At 63.1% G+C, this 17500-nt stretch overlaps 1 protein-coding gene across 1 annotated transcript in view; it reads left to right on the forward strand.

Moving 5' to 3' along the window:
* Positions 1-17500, forward strand: part of LOC148138269 (integrin alpha-M-like) — a 167406-nt gene that overhangs the window by 16964 nt on the left and 132942 nt on the right. The window contains exons 3-5 of the mRNA XM_087981841.1: positions 3774-3880; positions 15063-15130; positions 16314-16428. Of these exons, the coding sequence (XP_087837967.1) occupies positions 3774-3880; positions 15063-15130; positions 16314-16428 (290 nt within the window). The remainder of the gene's footprint in view (positions 1-3773; positions 3881-15062; positions 15131-16313; positions 16429-17500) is intronic.

Raw genomic sequence — 17500 nt, forward strand, 5'->3', positions numbered from 1 at the left:
CCCCTCACCCACACAATCTCCCTCTCCAATCCCTCACTCACACAATCTCCCTCTCCCATCCCTCACCCACACAATCTCCCTCTCCAATCCCTCACTCACACAATCTCCCTCTCCAATCCCTCACTCACACAATCTCCCTCTCCCATCCCTCACTCACACAATCTCCCTCTCCCATCCCTCACTCACACAATCTCCCTCTCCAATTCCTCACCCACACAATCTCCCTCTCCAATCCCTCACTCACACAATCTCCCTATCCCATCCCTCACTCACACAATCTCCCTCTCCCATCCCTCACCCACACAATCTCCCTCTCCAATCGCTCACTCACACAATCTCCCTCTCCAACCCCTCACCCACACAATCTCCCTCTCCCATCCCTCACCCACACAATCGCCCTCTCCCATCCCTCACCCACACAATCTCCCTCTCCAACCCCTCACTCACACAATCTCCCTCTCCAATCCCTCACTCACACAATCTCCCTCTCCCATCCCTCACTCACACAATCTCCCTCTCCCATCCCTCACTCACACAATCTCCCTCTCCAATCCCTCACTCACACAATCTCCCTCTCCCATCCCTCACCCACACAATCTCCCTCTCCAACCCCTCACTCACACAATCTCCCTCTCCAATCCCTCACTCACACAATCTCCCTCTCCCATCCCTCACTCACACAATCTCCCTCTCCAACCCTTCACTCACACAATCTCCCTCTCCCATCCCTCACTCACACAATCTCCCTCTCCAATCCCTCACTCACACAATCTCCCTCTCCAACCCCTCACTCACACAATCTCCCTCTCCAATCCCTCACTCACACAATCTCCCTCTCCAATCCCTCACTCACACAATCTCCCTCTCCAATCCCTCACTCACACAATCTCCCTCTCCAATCGCTCACTCACACAATCTCCCTCTCCAATCCCTCACCCACACAATCTCCCTCTCCCATCCCTCACCCACACAATCTCCCTCTCCAATCCCTCACCCACACAATCTCCCTCTCCAATCCCTCACCCACACAATCTCCCTCTCCAACCCCTCACCCACACAATCTCCCTCTCCCATCCCTCACCCACACAATCTCCCTCTCCAATCCCTCACTCACACAATCTCCCTCTCCCATCCCTCACCCACACAATCTCCCTCTCCAATCCCTCACCCACACAATCTCCCTCTCCCATCCCTCACCCACACAATCTCCCTCTCCCATCCCTCACCCACACAATCTCCCTCTCCAATCCCTCACTCACACAATCTCCCTCTCCAAACCCTCACCCACACAATCTCCCTCCCCCATCCCTCACTCACACAATCTCCCTCTCCCATCCCTCACTCACACAATCTCCCTCTCCCATCCCTCACCCACACAATCTCCCTCTCCCATCCCTCACCCACACAATCTCCCTCTCCCATCCCTCACCCACACAATCTCACTCTACAATCCCTCACTCACACAATCTCCCTCTCCAATCCCTCACTCACACAATCTCCCTCTCCAATCCCTCACCCACACAATCTCTCTCTCCAATCCCTCACCCACACAATCTCCCTCTCCAACCCCTCACTCACACAATCTCCCTCTCCACTCCCTCACCCACACAATCTCCCTCTCCCATCCCTCACCCACATAATCTCCCTCCCCCATCCCTCACTCACACAATCTCCCTCCCCAACCCCTCACCCACACAATCTCCCTCTCCAATCCCTCACTCACACAATCTCCCTCTCCCATCCCTCACCCACACAATCTCCCTCTCCAATCCCTCACTCACACAATCTCCCTCTGCAATCCCTCACTCACACAATCTCCCTCTCCCATCCCTCACTCACACAATCTCCCTCTCCCATCCCTCACCCACACAATCTCCCTCTCCAATCGCTCACTCACACAATCTCCCTCTCCAATCCCTCACTCACACAATCTCCCTCTCCCATCCCTCACTCACACAATCTCCCTCTCCCATCCCTCACCCACACAATCTCCCTCTCCAATCGCTCACTCACACAATCTCCCTCTCCAATCCCTCACCCACACAATCTCCCTCTCCAAACCCTCACCCACACAATCTCCCTCCCCAATCCCTCACTCACACAATCTCCCTCTCCAATCCCTCACCCACACAATCTCCCTCTCCCATCCCTCACCCACACAATCTCCCTCTCCAACCCCTCACTCACACAATCTCCCTCTCCAATCCCTCACTCACACAATCTCCCTCTCCCATCCCTCACTCACACAATCTCCCTCTCCCATCCCTCACTCACACAATCTCCCTCTCCAATCCCTCACTCACACAATCTCCCTCTCCAATCCCTCACCCACACAATCTCCCTCTCCCATCCCTCACTCACACAATCTCCCTCTCCAATCCCTCACTCACACAATCTCCCTCTCCCATCCCTCACTCACACAATCTCCCTCTCCAACCCCTCACTCACACAATCTCCCTCTCCCATCCCTCACTCACACAATCTCCCTCTCCAATCCCTCACTCACACAATCTCCCTCTCCAACCCCTCACTCACACAATCTCCCTCTCCAATCCCTCACTCACACAATCTCCCTCTCCAATCCCTCACTCACACAATCTCCCTCTCCAATCCCTCACTCACACAATCTCCCTCTCCAATCGCTCACTCACACAATCTCCCTCTCCAATCCCTCACCCACACAATCTCCCTCTCCCATCCCTCACCCACACAATCTCCCTCTCCAATCCCTCACCCACACAATCTCCCTCTCCCATCCCTCACCCACACAATCTCCCTCTCCCATCCCTCACCCACACAATCTCCCTCTCCCATCCCTCACTCACACAATCTCCCTCTCCAATCCCTCACTCACACAATCTCCCTCTCCAAACCCTCACCCACACAATCTCCCTCCCCCATCCCTCACTCACACAATCTCCCTCTCCCATCCCTCACTCACACAATCTCCCTCTCCAACCCCTCACCCACACAATCTCCCTCTCCAATCCCTCACCCACACAATCTCCCTCTCCCATCCCTCACTCACACAATCTCCCTCTCCAATCCCTCACTCACACAATCTCCCTCTCCAAACCCTCACCCACACAATCTCCCTCTCCCATCCCTCACCCACACAATCTCCCTCTCCCATCCCTCACCCACACAATCTCCCTCTCCAATCCCTCACCCACACAATCTCCCTCTCCAATCCCTCACCCACACAATCTCCCTCTCCAATCCCTCACCCACACAATCTCCCTCTCCAATCCCTCACTCACACAATCTCCCTCTCCAAACCCTCACCCACACAATCTCCCTCTCCCATCCCTCACCCACACAATCTCCCTCTCCCATCCCTCACTCACACAATCTCCCTCTCCCATCCCTCACCCACACAATCTCCCTCTCCAATCCCTCACTCACACAATCTCCCTCTCCAATCCCTCACCCACACAATCTCCCTCTCCCATCCCTCACCCACACAATCTCCCTCTCCCATCCCTCACTCACACAATCTCCCTCTCCCATCCCTCACCCACACAATCTCCCTCTCCAACCCCTCACTCACACAATCTCCCTCTCCCATCCCTCACCCACACAATCTCCCTCTCCAATCCCTCATCCACACAATCTCCCTCATAACGCCCTCACTCACTCACTCAATCTCCCTCACCATCCCCTCAGGCACCCAGTCTCCCAGATGAGTGCAAGTAGAGATTTGATGGGCAGACTGGCCAGTTTTACTCATGAGCAGGCAGTGGTTTGATGGTTAATGTTCCTTTTGGACGCAGGACGCTGGTGAGCGCCCCTCTGCTCGAGAGTCTGAATCGGAATAAAACGGGGGCCATCTACAAATGTCTGTACAATGATCGACGGTGCACAAAGCTCAACACTCCAGGTCAGTAAGGGAGGGAGGGTCAGCACTGAGGGAGGGTCAGCACTGAGGGAAGGTCAGTGAGGGAGGGACGGTCAGCACTGAGGGAGGGTCAGCACTGAGGGAAGGTCAGTGAGGGAGGGACGGTCAGCACTGAGGGAGGCTCAGGGAGGGAGGGTCAGCAATGAGGGAGGGTCAGGGAGGGAGGGTCAGCACTGAGGGAGGGTCAGGGAGGGAGGGTCTGCACTGAGGGAGGGTCAGGGTGGGAGGGTCAGTGGGGGAGGGTCAGGGAGGGAGGGTCAGCACTGAGGGAGGGTCAGGGTGGGAGGGTCAGTGGGGGAGGGTCAGTGAGGGAGGGTCAGCACTGAGGGAGGGTCAGTGAGGGAGGGACGGTCAGCACTGAGGGAGGGTCAGGGAGGGAGGGTCAGCACTGAGGGAGGGTCAGGGTGGGAGGGTCAGCACTGAGGGGGGGGTCAGGGTGGGAGGGTCAGTGGGGGAGGGTCAGTGAGGGAGGGTCAGCACTGAGGGAGGGTCAGGGAGGGAGGGTCAGCACTGAGGGAGGGTCAGGGAGGGAGGGTCAGCACTGAGGGAGGGTCAGGGTGGGAGGGTCAGCACTGAGGGAGGGAGGGTCAGTGAGGGAGGGTCAGCACTGAGGCAGGGTCAGGGTGGGAGGGTCAGCACTGAGGGAGGGTCAGGGTGGGAGGGTCAGTGGGGGAGTGTCAGTGAGGGAGGGTCCGTGAGGGAGGGTCAGTGAGGGAGGGTCAGTACTGAGGGAGGGTCAGTGAGGGAGGGTCAGTGCTGAGGGAGGGTCAGTGAGGGAGGGTCAGTGAGGAAGGGTTAGTGTGGGAGGGTCAGTGTTGAGGGAGGGTCAGTGAGGGAGGATCAGTGAGGGAGTGTCAGTGAGGGAGGGTCAGTGAGAGAGGGTCAGTGCTGAGGGAGGGTCAGTACTGAGGGAGGGTCAGTGAGGGAGGGTCAGTGAGGGAGGGTCAGTGAGAGAGGGTCAGTGCTGAGGGAGGGTCAGTGAGGGAGGGTCAGTGAGGGAGGGTCAGTGAGAGAGGGTCAGTGAGGGAGGGTCAGTACTGGGGAACGGTCAGTGCTGGGGGAGGGTCAGTGCTGAGGGACAGTCAGTGCTGGGGTAGGGTCAGTGCTGGGGGAGGATCAGGGTGGGAGGGTCAGTGGGGGAGGGTCAGTGAGGGAGGGTCAGCACTGAGGGAGGGTCAGGGTGGGAGGGTCAGCACTGAGGGAGGGTCAGGGTGGGAGGGTCAGCACTGAGGGAGGGTCAGGGTGGGAGGGTCAGTGGGGGAGTGTCAGTGAGGGAGGGTCCGTGAGGGAGGGTCAGTGAGGGAGGGTCAGTACTGAGGGAGGGTCAGTGAGGGAGGGTCAGTGCTGAGGGAGGGTCAGTGAGGGAGGGTCAGTGAGGAAGGGTTAGTGTGGGAGGGTCAGTGTTGAGGGAGGGTCAGTGAGGGAGGATCAGTGAGGGAGCGTCAGTGAGGGAGGGTCAGTGAGAGAGGGTCAGTGCTGAGGGAGGGTCAGTACTGAGGGAGGGTCAGTGAGGGAGGGTCAGTGAGGGAGGGTCAGTGAGGGAGGGTCAGTGAGAGAGGGTCAGTGCTGAGGGAGGGTCAGTGAGGGAGGGTCAGTGAGGGAGGGTCAGTGAGAGAGGGTCAGTGCTGAGGGAGGGTCAGTGAGGGAGGGTCAGTGAGGGAGGGTCAGTGAGAGAGGGTCAGTGAGGGAGGGTCAGTACTGGGGAACGGTCAGTGCTGGGGGAGGGTCAGTGCTGGGGGAGGGTCAGTGCTGAGGGACGGTCAGTGCTGAGGCAGGGTCAGTGCTGAGGGACGGTCAGTGCTGGGGGAGGGTCAGTGAGGGAGGGTCATTGAGAGAGGGTCAGTGCTGAGGGAGGGTCAGTGCTGAGAGAGGGTCAGTGCTGGGGGACGGTCAGTGCTGGGGGAGGGTCAGTGCTGGGGGACGGTCAGTGCTGGGGGACGGTCAGTGCTGGGGGAGGGTCAGTGCTGGGGGACGGTCAGTGCTGGGGGAGGGTCAGTGCTGAGGGAGGGTCAGTGCTGGGGGAGGGTCAGTGCTGAGGGAGGGTCAGTGCTGTGGGAGGGTCAGTGCTGAGGGACGGTCAGTGCTGAGGCAGGGTCAGTGCTGAGGGAGGGTCAGTGCTGAGGGAGGGTCAGTGCTGGGGGAGGGTCAGTGCTGAGGGAGGGTCAGTGCTGAGGCAGGGTCAGTGCTGAGGCAGGGTCAGTGCTGAGGGAGGGTCAGTGAGGGAGGGTCATTGAGAGAGGGTCAGTGCTGAGGGAGGGTCAGTGCTGAGGGAGGGTCAGTGCTGTGAGAGGGTCAGCGCTGAGGGAGGGTCAGTGAGGGAGGGTCATTGAGAGAGGGTCAGTGCTGAGGGAGGGTCAGTGCTGAGGGAGGGTCGGTGCTGTGAGAGGGTCAGTGCTGAGGGAGGGTCAGTGAGGGAGGGTCATTGAGAAAGGGTCAGTGCTGAGGGAGGGTCAGTGCTGAGGGAGGGTCAGTGAGGGAGGGTCATTGAGAGAGGGTCAGTGCTGAGGGAGGGTCAGGGCTGAGGGAGGGTCGGTGCTGGGGGAGGGTCAGTGCTGAGGGAGGGTCAGTGCCGAGGGACGGTCAGTGCTGAGGGAGGGTCAGTGCTGAGGGAGGGTCAGTGAGGGAGGGTCATTGAGAGAGGGTCAGTGCTGAGGGAGGGTCAGTGCTGAGGGAGGGTCAGTGCTGAGGGAGGGTCAGTGAGGGAGGATCATTGAGAGAGGGTCAGTGCTGAGGGAGGGTCAGTGCTGAGGGAGGGTCGGTGCTGTGAGAGGGTCAGTGCTGAGGGAGGGTCAGTGAGGGAGGGTCATTGAGAAAGGGTCAGTGCTGAGGGAGGGTCAGTGCTGAGGGAGGGTCAGTGAGGGAGGGTCATTGAGAGAGGGTCAGTGCTGAGGGAGGGTCAGGGCTGAGGGAGGGTCGGTGCTGGGGGAGGGTCAGTGCTGAGGGAGGGTCAGTGCCGAGGGACGGTCAGTGCTGAGGGAGGGTCAGTGCTGAGGGAGGGTCAGTGACGGAGGGTCATTGAGAGAGGGTCAGTGCTGAGGGAGGGTCAGTGCTGAGGGAGGGTCGGTGCTGTGAGAGGGTCAGTGCTGAGGGAGGGTCAGTGAGGGAGGGTCATTGAGAGAGGGTCGGTTGCTGAGGGAGGGTCAGTGCTGAGGGAGGGTCAGTGAGGGAGGGTCATTGAGAGAGGGTCAGTGCTGAGGGAGGGTCAACACTGAAGGAGGGTCGGTGCTGGGGGAGGGTCAGTGCTGAGGGAGGGTCAGTGCCGAGGGACGGTCAGTGCTGAGGGAGGGTCGGTGCTGGGGGGAGGGTCAGTGCTGGGGACGGTCACTGCTGAGGGACGGTCAGTGCTGAGGGAGGGTCAGTGAGGGAGGGTCATTGAGAAAGGGTCAGTGCTGAGGGAGGGTCAGTGCTGAGGGAGGGTCAGTGAGGGAGGGTCATTGAGAGAGGGTCAGTGCTGAGGGAGGGTCAGCGCTGAGGGAGGGTCGGTGCTGGGGGAGGGTCAGTGCTGAGGGAGGGTCAGTGCCGAGGGACGGTCAGTGCTGAGGGAGGGTCAGTGAGGGAGGGTCATTGAGAAAGGGTCAGTGCTGAGGGAGGGTCAGTGCTGAGGGAGGGTCAGTGACGGAGGGTCATTGAGAGAGGGTCAGTGCTGAGGGAGGGTCAGTGCTGAGGGAGGGTCGGTGCTGTGAGAGGGTCAGTGCTGAGGGAGGGTCAGTGAGGGAGGGTCATTGAGAGAGGGTCGGTGCTGAGGGAGGGTCAGTGCTGAGGGAGGGTCAGTGAGGGAGGGTCATTGAGAGAGGGTCAGTGCTGAGGGAGGGTCAACACTGAGGGAGGGTCGGTGCTGGGGGAGGGTCAGTGCTGAGGGAGGGTCAGTGCCGAGGGACGGTCAGTGCTGAGGGAGGGTCGGTGCTGGGGGGAGGGTCAGTGCTGGGGACGGTCACTGCTGAGGGACGGTCAGTGCTGAGGGAGGGTCAGTGCTGAGGCAGGGTCAGTGCTGGGGGACGGTCAGTGCTGTGGGAGGGTCAGCGCTGAGGGAGGGTCAGAGAGGGAGGGTCATTGAGGGAGGGTCAGTGCTGTGGGAGGGTCAGTGCTGTGAGAGGGTCAGTGCTGAGGGAGGGTCAGTGCTGGGGGAGGGGGAATGCTGAGGCAGGGACAGTGCTGAGGGAGGGTCCGTGAGGGACGCACAGTACTGAGGGATTGGAGGGTCGGGGCTGAGGGAGGGTCGGGGCTGAGGGAGGGTCGGTGCTGAGGGAGGGTCAGTGCTGAGGGAGGGTCAGTGCTGAGGGAGGGTCCGTGCTGAGGGAGGGTCAGTGCTGGGGGAGGGTCAGTGCTGAGGGAGGGTCAGTGCTGAGGCAGGGACAGAGCTGAGGGAGGGTCCGTGAGGGACGCACAGTGCTGAGGGATTGGAGGGTCGGGGCTGAGGGAGGGTCGGTGCTGAGGGAGGGTCAGTGCTGGGGGAGGGTCAGTGCTGAGGCAGGGACAGAGCTGAGGGAGGGTCCGTGAGGGACGCACAGTGCTGAGGGATTGGAGGGTCGGGGCTGAGGGAGGGTCGGTGCTGAGGGAGCAGGTGCTGAGGGAGGGTCAGTGCTGAGGGACAGTCAGTGCTGGGGGAGGGTCAGTGCTGAGGCAGGGTCAGTGTTGAGGGAGGGACAGTGATGAGGGAGGGTCAGTGCTGAGGGAGCCCCGCGCTGAGGGAGCCCCGCACTGTGGGAGGGTCAGTGCTGAGGGAGCCCCGCACTGTGGGAGGGTCAGCGCTGAGGGAGCCCCGCACTGTGGGAGGGTCAGTGCTGAGGGAGCCCCGCACTGTGGGAGTGTCAGTGCTGAGGGAGCCCCGCACTGTGGGAGGGTCAGTGCTGAGGGAGCCCCGCACTGTGGGAGGGTCAGTGCTGAGGGAGCCCCGCGCTGAGGGAGCCCCGCACTGTGGGAGGGTCAGCGCTGAGGGAGCCCCGCACTGTGGGAGGGTCAGCGCTGAGGGAGCCCCGCACTATCGGAGGGTCAGCGCTGAGGGAGCCCCGCACTGTGGGAGGGTCAGCGCTGAGGGAGCCCCGCACTGTGGGAGGGTCAGTGCTGAGGGAGCCCCGCGCTGAGGGAGCCCCGAACTGTGGGAGGGTCAGCGCTGAGGGAGCCCCGCACTGTGGGAGGGTCAGCGCTGAGGGAGCACCGCACTGTGGGAGGGTCATTGCTGAGGGAGCCCCGCACTGTGGGAGGGTCAGCGCTGAGGGAGCCCCGCACTGTGGGAGGGTCAGTGCTGAGGGAGCCCCGCACTGTGGGAGGGTCAGGGCTGAGGGAGCCCCGCACTGTGGGAGGGTCAGCGCTGAGGGAGCCCCGCACTCTGGGAGGGTCAGTGCTGAGGGAGCCCCGCACTGTGGGAGGGTCAGCGCTGAGGGAGCCCCGCACTGTGGGAGGGTCAGCACTGAGGGAGCCCCGCACTGTGGGAGGGTCAGTGCTAAGGGAGCCCCGCACTGTGGGAGGGTCAGCGCTGAGGGAGCCCCGCACTGTGGGAGGGTCAGTGCTGAGGAAGCCCCGCACTGTGGGAGGGTCAGCGCTGAGGGAGCCCCGCACTGTGGGAGGGTCAGTGCCGAGGGAGCCCCGCACTGTGGGAGGGTCAGTGCTGAGGGAGCCCCGCACTGTGGGAGGGTCAGTGCTGAGGAAGCCCCGCACTGTGGGAGGGTCAGCGCTGAGGGAGCCCCGCACTGTGGGAGGGTCAGTGCCGAGGGAGCCCCGCACTGTGGGAGGGTCAGCGTTGAGGGAGCCCCGCACTGTGGGAGGGTCAGTGCTGAGGGAGCTCCGCACTGTGGGAGGGTCAGTGCTGAGGGAGCCCCACACTGTGGGAGGGTCAGCGCCGAGGGAGCCCCGCACTGTGGGAGGGTCAGTGCTGAGGGAGCCCCGCACTGTGGGAGGGTCAGTGCTGAGGGAGCCCCGCACTGTGGGAGGGTCAGTGCTGAGGGAGCCCCGCACTGTGGGAGGGTCAGCGCCGAGGGAGCCCCGCGCTGAGGGAGCCCCGCACTGTGGGAGGGTCAGTGCTGAGGGAGCCCCGCGCTGAGGGAGCCCCGCACTGTGGGAGGGTCAGCGCTGAGGGAGCCCCGCACTGTGGGAGGGTCAGCGCTGAGGGAGCCCCGCACTGTGGGAGGGTCAGCGCTGAGGGAGCCCCGCACTGTGGGAGGGTCAGTGCTGAGGGAGCCCCGCGCTGAGGGAGCCCCGAACTGTGGGAGGGTCAGCGCTGAGGGAGCCCCGCACTGTCGGAGGGTCAGCGTTGAGGGAGCCCCGCACTGTGGGAGGGTCAGCGCTGAGGGAGCCCCGCACTGTGGGAGGGTCAGCGCCGAGGGAGCCCTGCACTGTGGGAGGGTCAGTGCTGAGGGAGCCCCGCACTGTGGGAGGGTCAGCGCTGAGGGAGCCCCGCACTGTGGGAGGGTCAGTGCTGAGGGAGCCCCGCACTGTGGGAGGGTCAGTGCTGAGGGAGCCCCGCACTGTGGGAGGGTCAGCGCTGAGGGAGCCCTGCACTGTGGGAGGGTCAGTGCTGAGGGAGCCCCGCACTGTGGGAGGGTCAGTGCTGAGGGAGCCCCGCACTGTGGGAGGGTCAGTGCTGAGGGAGCCCCGCACTGTGGGAGGGTCAGTGCTGAGGGAGCCCCGCACTGTGGGAGGGTCAGCGCTGAGGGAGCCCCGCACTGTGGGAGGGTCAGCACTGAGGGAGCCCCGCACTGTGGGAGGGTCAGTGCTAAGGGAGCCCCGCACTGTGGGAGGGTCAGCGCTGAGGGAGCCCCGCACTGTGGGAGGGTCAGTGCTGAGGGAGCCCCGCACTGTGGGAGGGTCAGTGCTGAGGGAGCCCCGCACTGTGGGAGGGTCAGTGCTGAGGGAGCCCCACACTGTGGGAGGGTCAGTGCTGAGGGAGCCCCGCACTGTGGGAGGGTCAGTGCTGAGGAAGCCCCGCACTGTGGGAGGGTCAGCGCTGAGGGAGCCCCGCACTGTGGGAGGGTCAGTGCCGAGGGAGCCCCGCACTGTGGGAGGGTCAGCGTTGAGGGAGCCCCGCACTGTGGGAGGGTCAGTGCTGAGGGAGCTCCGCACTGTGGGAGGGTCAGTGCTGAGGGAGCCCCACACTGTGGGAGGGTCAGCGCCGAGGGAGCCCCGCACTGTGGGAGGGTCAGTGCTGAGGGAGCCCCGCACTGTGGGAGGGTCAGTGCTGAGGGAGCCCCGCACTGTGGGAGGGTCAGTGCTGAGGGAGCCCCGCGCTGAGGGAGCCCCGCACTGTGGGAGGGTCAGCGCTGAGGGAGCCCCGCACTGTGGGAGGGTCAGCGCTGAGGGAGCCCCGCACTGTGGGAGGGTCAGCGCTGAGGGAGCCCCGCACTGTGGGAGGGTCAGTGCTGAGGGAGCCCCGCGCTGAGGGAGCCCCGAACTGTGGGAGGGTCAGCGCTGAGGGAGCCCCGCACTGTCGGAGGGTCAGCGTTGAGGGAGCCCCGCACTGTGGGAGGGTCAGTGCTGAGGGAGCCCCGCACTGTGGGAGTGTCAGTGCTGAGGGAGCCCCGCACTGTGGGAGGGTCAGTGCTGAGGGAGCCCCGCACTGTGGGAGGGTCAGTGCTGAGGGAGCCCCGCGCTGAGGGAGCCCCGCACTGTGGGAGGGTCAGCGCTGAGGGAGCCCCGCACTGTGGGAGGGTCAGCGCTGAGGGAGCCCCGCACTATCGGAGGGTCAGCGCTGAGGGAGCCCCGCACTGTGGGAGGGTCAGCGCTGAGGGAGCCCCGCACTGTGGGAGGGTCAGTGCTGAGGGAGCCCCGCGCTGAGGGAGCCCCGAACTGTGGGAGGGTCAGCGCTGAGGGAGCCCCGCACTGTGGGAGGGTCAGCGCTGAGGGAGCACCGCACTGTGGGAGGGTCATTGCTGAGGGAGCCCCGCACTGTGGGAGGGTCAGCGCTGAGGGAGCCCCGCACTGTGGGAGGGTCAGTGCTGAGGGAGCCCCGCACTGTGGGAGGGTCAGGGCTGAGGGAGCCCCGCACTGTGGGAGGGTCAGCGCTGAGGGAGCCCCGCACTGTGGGAGGGTCAGTGCTGAGGGAGTCCCGCACTGTCGGAGGGTCAGCGCTGAGGGAGCCCCGCACTGTGGGAGGGTCAGTGCTGAGGGAGCCCCGCACTGTGGGAGGGTCAGTGCTGAGGGAGCCCCGCACTGTGGGAGGGTCAGTGCTGAGGGAGCCCCGCACTGTGGGAGGGTCAGCGCTGAGGGAGCCCCGCACTGTGGGAGGGTCAGCACTGAGGGAGCCCCGCACTGTGGGAGGGTCAGTGCTAAGGGAGCCCCGCACTGTGGGAGGGTCAGCGCTGAGGGAGCCCCGCACTGTGGGAGGGTCAGTGCTGAGGGAGCCCCGCACTGTGGGAGGGTCAGCGCTGAGGGAGCCCCGCACTGTGGGAGGGTCAGTGCCGAGGGAGCCCCGCACTGTGGGAGGGTCAGCGTTGAGGGAGCCCCGCACTGTGGGAGGGTCAGTGCTGAGGGAGCTCCGCACTGTGGGAGGGTCAGTGCTGAGGGAGCCCCACACTGTGGGAGGGTCAGCGCCGAGGGAGCCCCGCACTGTGGGAGGGTCAGTGCTGAGGGAGCCCCGCACTGTGGGAGGGTCAGTGCTGAGGGAGCCCCGCGCTGAGGGAGCCCCGCACTGTGGGAGGGTCAGCGCTGAGGGAGCCCCGCACTGTGGGAGGGTCAGCGCTGAGGGAGCCCCGCACTGTGGGAGGGTCAGCGCTGAGGGAGCCCCGCACTGTGGGAGGGTCAGTGCTGAGGGAGCCACGCGCTGAGGGAGCCCCGAACTGTGGGAGGGTCAGCGCTGAGGGAGCCCCGCACTGTCGGAGGGTCAGCGTTGAGGGAGCCCCGCACTGTGGGAGGGTCAGCGCTGAGGGAGCCCCGCACTGTGGGAGGGTCAGCGCCGAGGGAGCCCTGCACTGTGGGAGGGTCAGTGCTGAGGGAGCCCCGCACTGTGGGAGGGTCAGCGCTGAGGGAGCCCCGCACTGTGGGAGGGTCAGTGCCGAGGGAGCCCCGCACTGTGGGAGGGTCAGCGCCGAGGGAGCCCCGCACTGTGGGAGGGTCAGTGCTGAGGGAGCCCCGCACTGTGGGAGGGTCAGTGCTGAGGGAGCCCCGCACTGTGGGAGGGTCAGCGCTGAGGGAGCCCTGCACTGTGGGAGGGTCAGTGCTGAGGGAGCCCCGCACTGTGGGAGGGTCAGTGCTGAGGGAGCCCCGCACTGTGGGAGGGTCAGTGCTGAGGGAGCCCCGCACTGTGGGAGGGTCAGTGCTGAGGGAGCCCCGCACTGTGGGAGGGTCAGCGCTGAGGGAGCCCCGCACTGTGGGAGGGTCAGGGCTGAGGGAGCCCCGCACTGTGGGAGGGTCAGCACTGAGGGAGCCCCGCACTGTGGGAGGGTCAGTGCTAAGGGAGCCCCGCACTGTGGGAGGGTCAGCGCTGAGGGAGCCCCGCACTGTGGGAGGGTCAGTGCTGAGGGAGCCCCGCACTGTGGGAGGGTCAGTGCTGAGGGAGCCCCGCACTGTGGGAGGGTCAGTGCTGAGGGAGCCCCGCACTGTGGGAGGGTCAGTGCTGAGGGAGCCCCGCACTGTGGGAGGGTCAGTGCTGAGGAAGCCCCGCACTGTGGGAGGGTCAGCGCTGAGGGAGCCCCGCACTGTGGGAGGGTCAGTGCTGAGGGAGCCCCGCACTGTGGGAGGGTCAGTGCTGAGGGAGCCCCGCACTGTGGGAGGGTCAGCGCCGAGGGAGCCCCGCACTGTGGGAGGGTCAGCGCCGAGGGAGCCCCGCACTGTGGGAGGGTCAGTGCCGAGGGAGCCCCGCACTGTGGGAGGGTCAGAGCTGAGGGAGCCCCGCACTGTGGGAGGGTCAGTGCTGAGGGAGCCCCGCACTGTGGGAGGGTCAGTGCTGAGGGAGCCCCGCACTGTGGGAGGGTCAGCGCTGAGGGAGCCCCGCACTGTGGGAGGGTCAGTGCTGAGGGAGCCCCGCACTGTGGGAGGGTCAGTGCTGAGGGAGCCCCGCACTGTGGGAGGGTCAGTGCTGAGGGAGCCCCGCACTGTGGGAGGGTCAGTGCTGAGGGAGCCCCGCGCTGAGGGAGCCCCGCACTGTGGGAGGGTCAGCGCTGAGGGAGCCCCGCACTGTGGGAGGGTCAGCGCTGAGGGAGCCCCGCACTGTGGGAGGGTCAGCGCTGAGGGAGCCCCGCACTGTGGGAGGGTCAGTGCTGAGGGAGCCCCGCGCTGAGGGAGCCCCGAACTGTGGGAGGGTCAGCGCTGAGGGAGCCCCGCACTGTCGGAGGGTCAGCGTTGAGGGAGCCCCGCACTGTGGGAGGGTCAGTGCTGAGGGAGCCCCGCACTGTGGGAGGGTCAGTGCTGAGGGAGCCCCGCACTGTGGGAGGGTCAGTGCTGAGGGAGCCCCGCACTGTGGGAGGGTCAGTGCTGAGGGAGCCCCGCACTGTGGGAGGGTCAGCGCTGAGGGAGCCCCGCACTGTGGGAGGGTCAGCGCTGAGGGAGCCCCGCACTGTGGGAGGGTCAGCGCTGAGGGAGCCCCGCACTGTGGGAGGGTCAGTGCTGAGGGAGCCCCGCACTGTGGGAGGGTCAGTGCTGAGGGAGCCCCGCACTGTGGGAGGGTCAGCGCTGAGGGAGCCCTGCACTGTGGGAGGGTCAGTGCTGAGGGAGCCCCGCACTGTGGGAGGGTCAGTGCTGAGGGAGCCCCGCACTGTGGGAGGGTCAGTGCTGAGGGAGCCCCGCACTGTGGGACGGTCAGTGCTGAGGGAGCCCCACACTGTGGGAGGGTCAGCGCTGAGGGAGCCCCGCACTGTGGGAGGGTCAGTGCTGAGGGAGCCCCGCACTGTGGGAGGGTCAGCGCTGAGGGAGCCCCGCACTGTGGGAGGGTCAGCGCTGAGGGAGCCCCGCACTGTGGGAGGGTCAGTGCTGAGGGAGCCCCACACTGTGGGACGGTCAGTGCTGAGGGAGCCCCACACTGTGGGAGGGTCAGGGCTGAGGGAGCCCCGCACTGTGGGACGGTCAGTGCTGAGGGAGCCCCACACTGTGGGAGGGTCAGCGCTGAGGGAGCCCCGCACTGTGGGAGGGTCAGTGCTGAGGGAGCCCCGCACTGTCCAATATAAAACTGTATCAGTTCCTATAACAATTTTTGTCGTTCAATCCACGAACATTTTGGAAATTTTATTTTTGTTTTTAGTCCCAAGAGGCTCCGAGAATATGGGTCTTTCTCTAACAACTGGTAACTCAAACGGACCAAAGTTTCTAGTAAGTAATTCAGCCTCAATACTATCTCCATCAAACACTCCCAGGGACAGGGACAGCACGGGGTTAGATACAGAGTAAAGCTCCCTCTACACTGTCCCCCCATCAAACACTCCCAGGGACAGGGACAGCACGGGGTTAGATACAGAGTAAAGCTCCCTCTACACTGTCCCCCCCCATCAAACACTCCCAGGGACAGGGACAGCACGGGGTTAGATACAGAGTAAAGCTCCCTCTACACTGTCCCCCCCCATCAAACACTCCCAGGGACAGGGACAGCACGGGGTTAGATACAGAGTAAAGCTCCCTCTACACTGTCCCCTCATCAAACACTCCCAGGGACAGGGACAGGGACAGCACGGGGTTAGATACAGAGTAAAGCTCCCTCTGCACTGTCCCCCATCAAACACTCCCAGGGACAGGGACAGCACGGGGTTAGATACAGGGTAAAGCTCCCTCTACACTGTCCCCCCCATCAAACACTCCCAGGGACAGGGACAGCACGGGGTTAGATACAGAGTAAAGCTCCCTCTACACTGTCCCTCCATCAAACACTCCCAGGGACAGGGACAGCACGGGGTTAGATACAGAGTAAAGCTCCCTCTACCCTGTCCCCCAACTGCCAGGACATGGACAGCACGGGGTTAGATACAGAGTAAAGCTCCCTCTACACTGTCCCTCCATCAAACACTCCCAGGGACAGGGACAGCACGGGGTTAGATACAGAGTAAAGCTCCCTCTACCCTGTCCCCCAACTGCCAGGACATGGACAGCACGGGGTTAGATACAGAGTAAAGCTCCCTCTACACTGTCCCTCCATCAAACACTCCCAGGGACAGGGACAGCACGGGGTTAGATACAGAGTAAAGCTCCCTCTACACTGTCCCCCCATCAAACACTCCCAGGACAGGGACAGCACAGGGTTAGATACAGAGTAAAGCTCCCTCTACACTGTCCCCCCATCAAACACTCCCAGGGACAGGGACAGCACAGGGTTAGATACAGAGTAAAGCTCCCTCTACACTGTCCCCCCATCAAACACTCCCAGGGACAGGGGCAGCACGGGGTTAGATACAGAGTAAAGCTCCCTCTACACTGTCCCCCCCTTCCCAGGGACAGGGACGGGGTGGGTGGCTGTTTCGGGCCTGCTGATGAATGCTCTGTCTGTCTCCCCCCACCCCCCCAGGGCTGTGTTCCCCGATATTCCTATCACTGTTACACCAACACTTACATCAATGGTTACTGCGAAGTGTTCAACACCCAAGGGGCCATCACTGAGAGAATCCCCTCCAAGCTGCCAGGTACGTGACAACCCCACCCCCACCCCCAACCACCCGGCACACGTTTGTCCCTGCCCTCCTCTCTCGCTCGCTTTCCCCCCCCCCACGCCCCTCTCCCCACCCCTTTTCCGGGTGGGAACAGCGTCTCCCTGTCTGCTCTGTCCAGCCCCGGGATCCGTGGGTTTTGTAAACCTCGCTGCGACCTTCCTCTCAGCCTCCCTCTCTCCAGGGAGAACACTCCCAATGTCTTCGATCTACCCTCATCACTGACGTTTCTTACCCCCCGGGACCGCTTCTGCACTCTCTCTCTGTCTCTCCCTCTCTCTCTGCCTCTCTCTCTGTCCCTCTCTCTGTCTCTCTCTCTCTGTCTCTCTCTCTGTCCCTCTCTCTCCTCTCTCTGTCCCTCTCTCTGTCTCTCTCTCTCTCTGACATCTCTGTCTCTCTCTCTGTCCCTCTCTCCGTCTGTCTATCTCTCTCTCTGATATCTCTGTCTCTCTCTCTGTCTCTCTCTGTCTCTGTCTCTCTCTGTCTCTCTCTCTCTCTGACTTCTCTGTCTCTGTCTCTCTCTCTGTCCCTCTCTCTGTCTCTCTCTGTCTCTGTCTCTCTCTGTCTCTCTCTCTCTCTCTGACTTCTCTGTCTCTGTCTCTCTCTGTCTCTCTCTCTCTCTCTGACTTCTCTGTCTCTGTCTCTCTCTCTCTGTCCCTCTCTCTGTCTCTCTGTCTGTCTATCTCTCTCTCTGTCCCTCTCTCTGTCTGTCTATCTCTCTCTCTGTCTCTCTTTCTGACATCTCTGTCTCTGTCTCTCTCTCTGTCTCTCTGTCTGTCTATCTCTCTCTCGCTCTCTGACATCTCTGTCTCTGTCCCTCTCTCTGTCCCTCTCTCTGTCTCTCTGTTTGTCTATCTCCCTCTCTCTCTTTCTCTCTCTGACATCTCTGTCTCTGTCTCTGTCTCTCTCTCTCTCTCTCTCTGTGTCTCTCTCTCTGTCTCTCTCTCTCTGACATCTCTGTCTCCGTCTCTCTCTCTCTCTGTCTCTCTGTCTGTCTATCTCTCTCTCTGTCCCGCTCTGTCTCTCTGTCTGTCTATCTCTCTCTCTG

The sequence above is a fragment of the Chiloscyllium plagiosum genome, unplaced genomic scaffold (genome assembly GCF_037043375.1).
Source record: "Chiloscyllium plagiosum isolate Xiang-an unplaced genomic scaffold, Cpla_swu_hap1 HiC_scaffold_41, whole genome shotgun sequence".
NCBI classification, from domain to species: Eukaryota; Metazoa; Chordata; class Chondrichthyes; order Orectolobiformes; family Hemiscylliidae; genus Chiloscyllium; species Chiloscyllium plagiosum.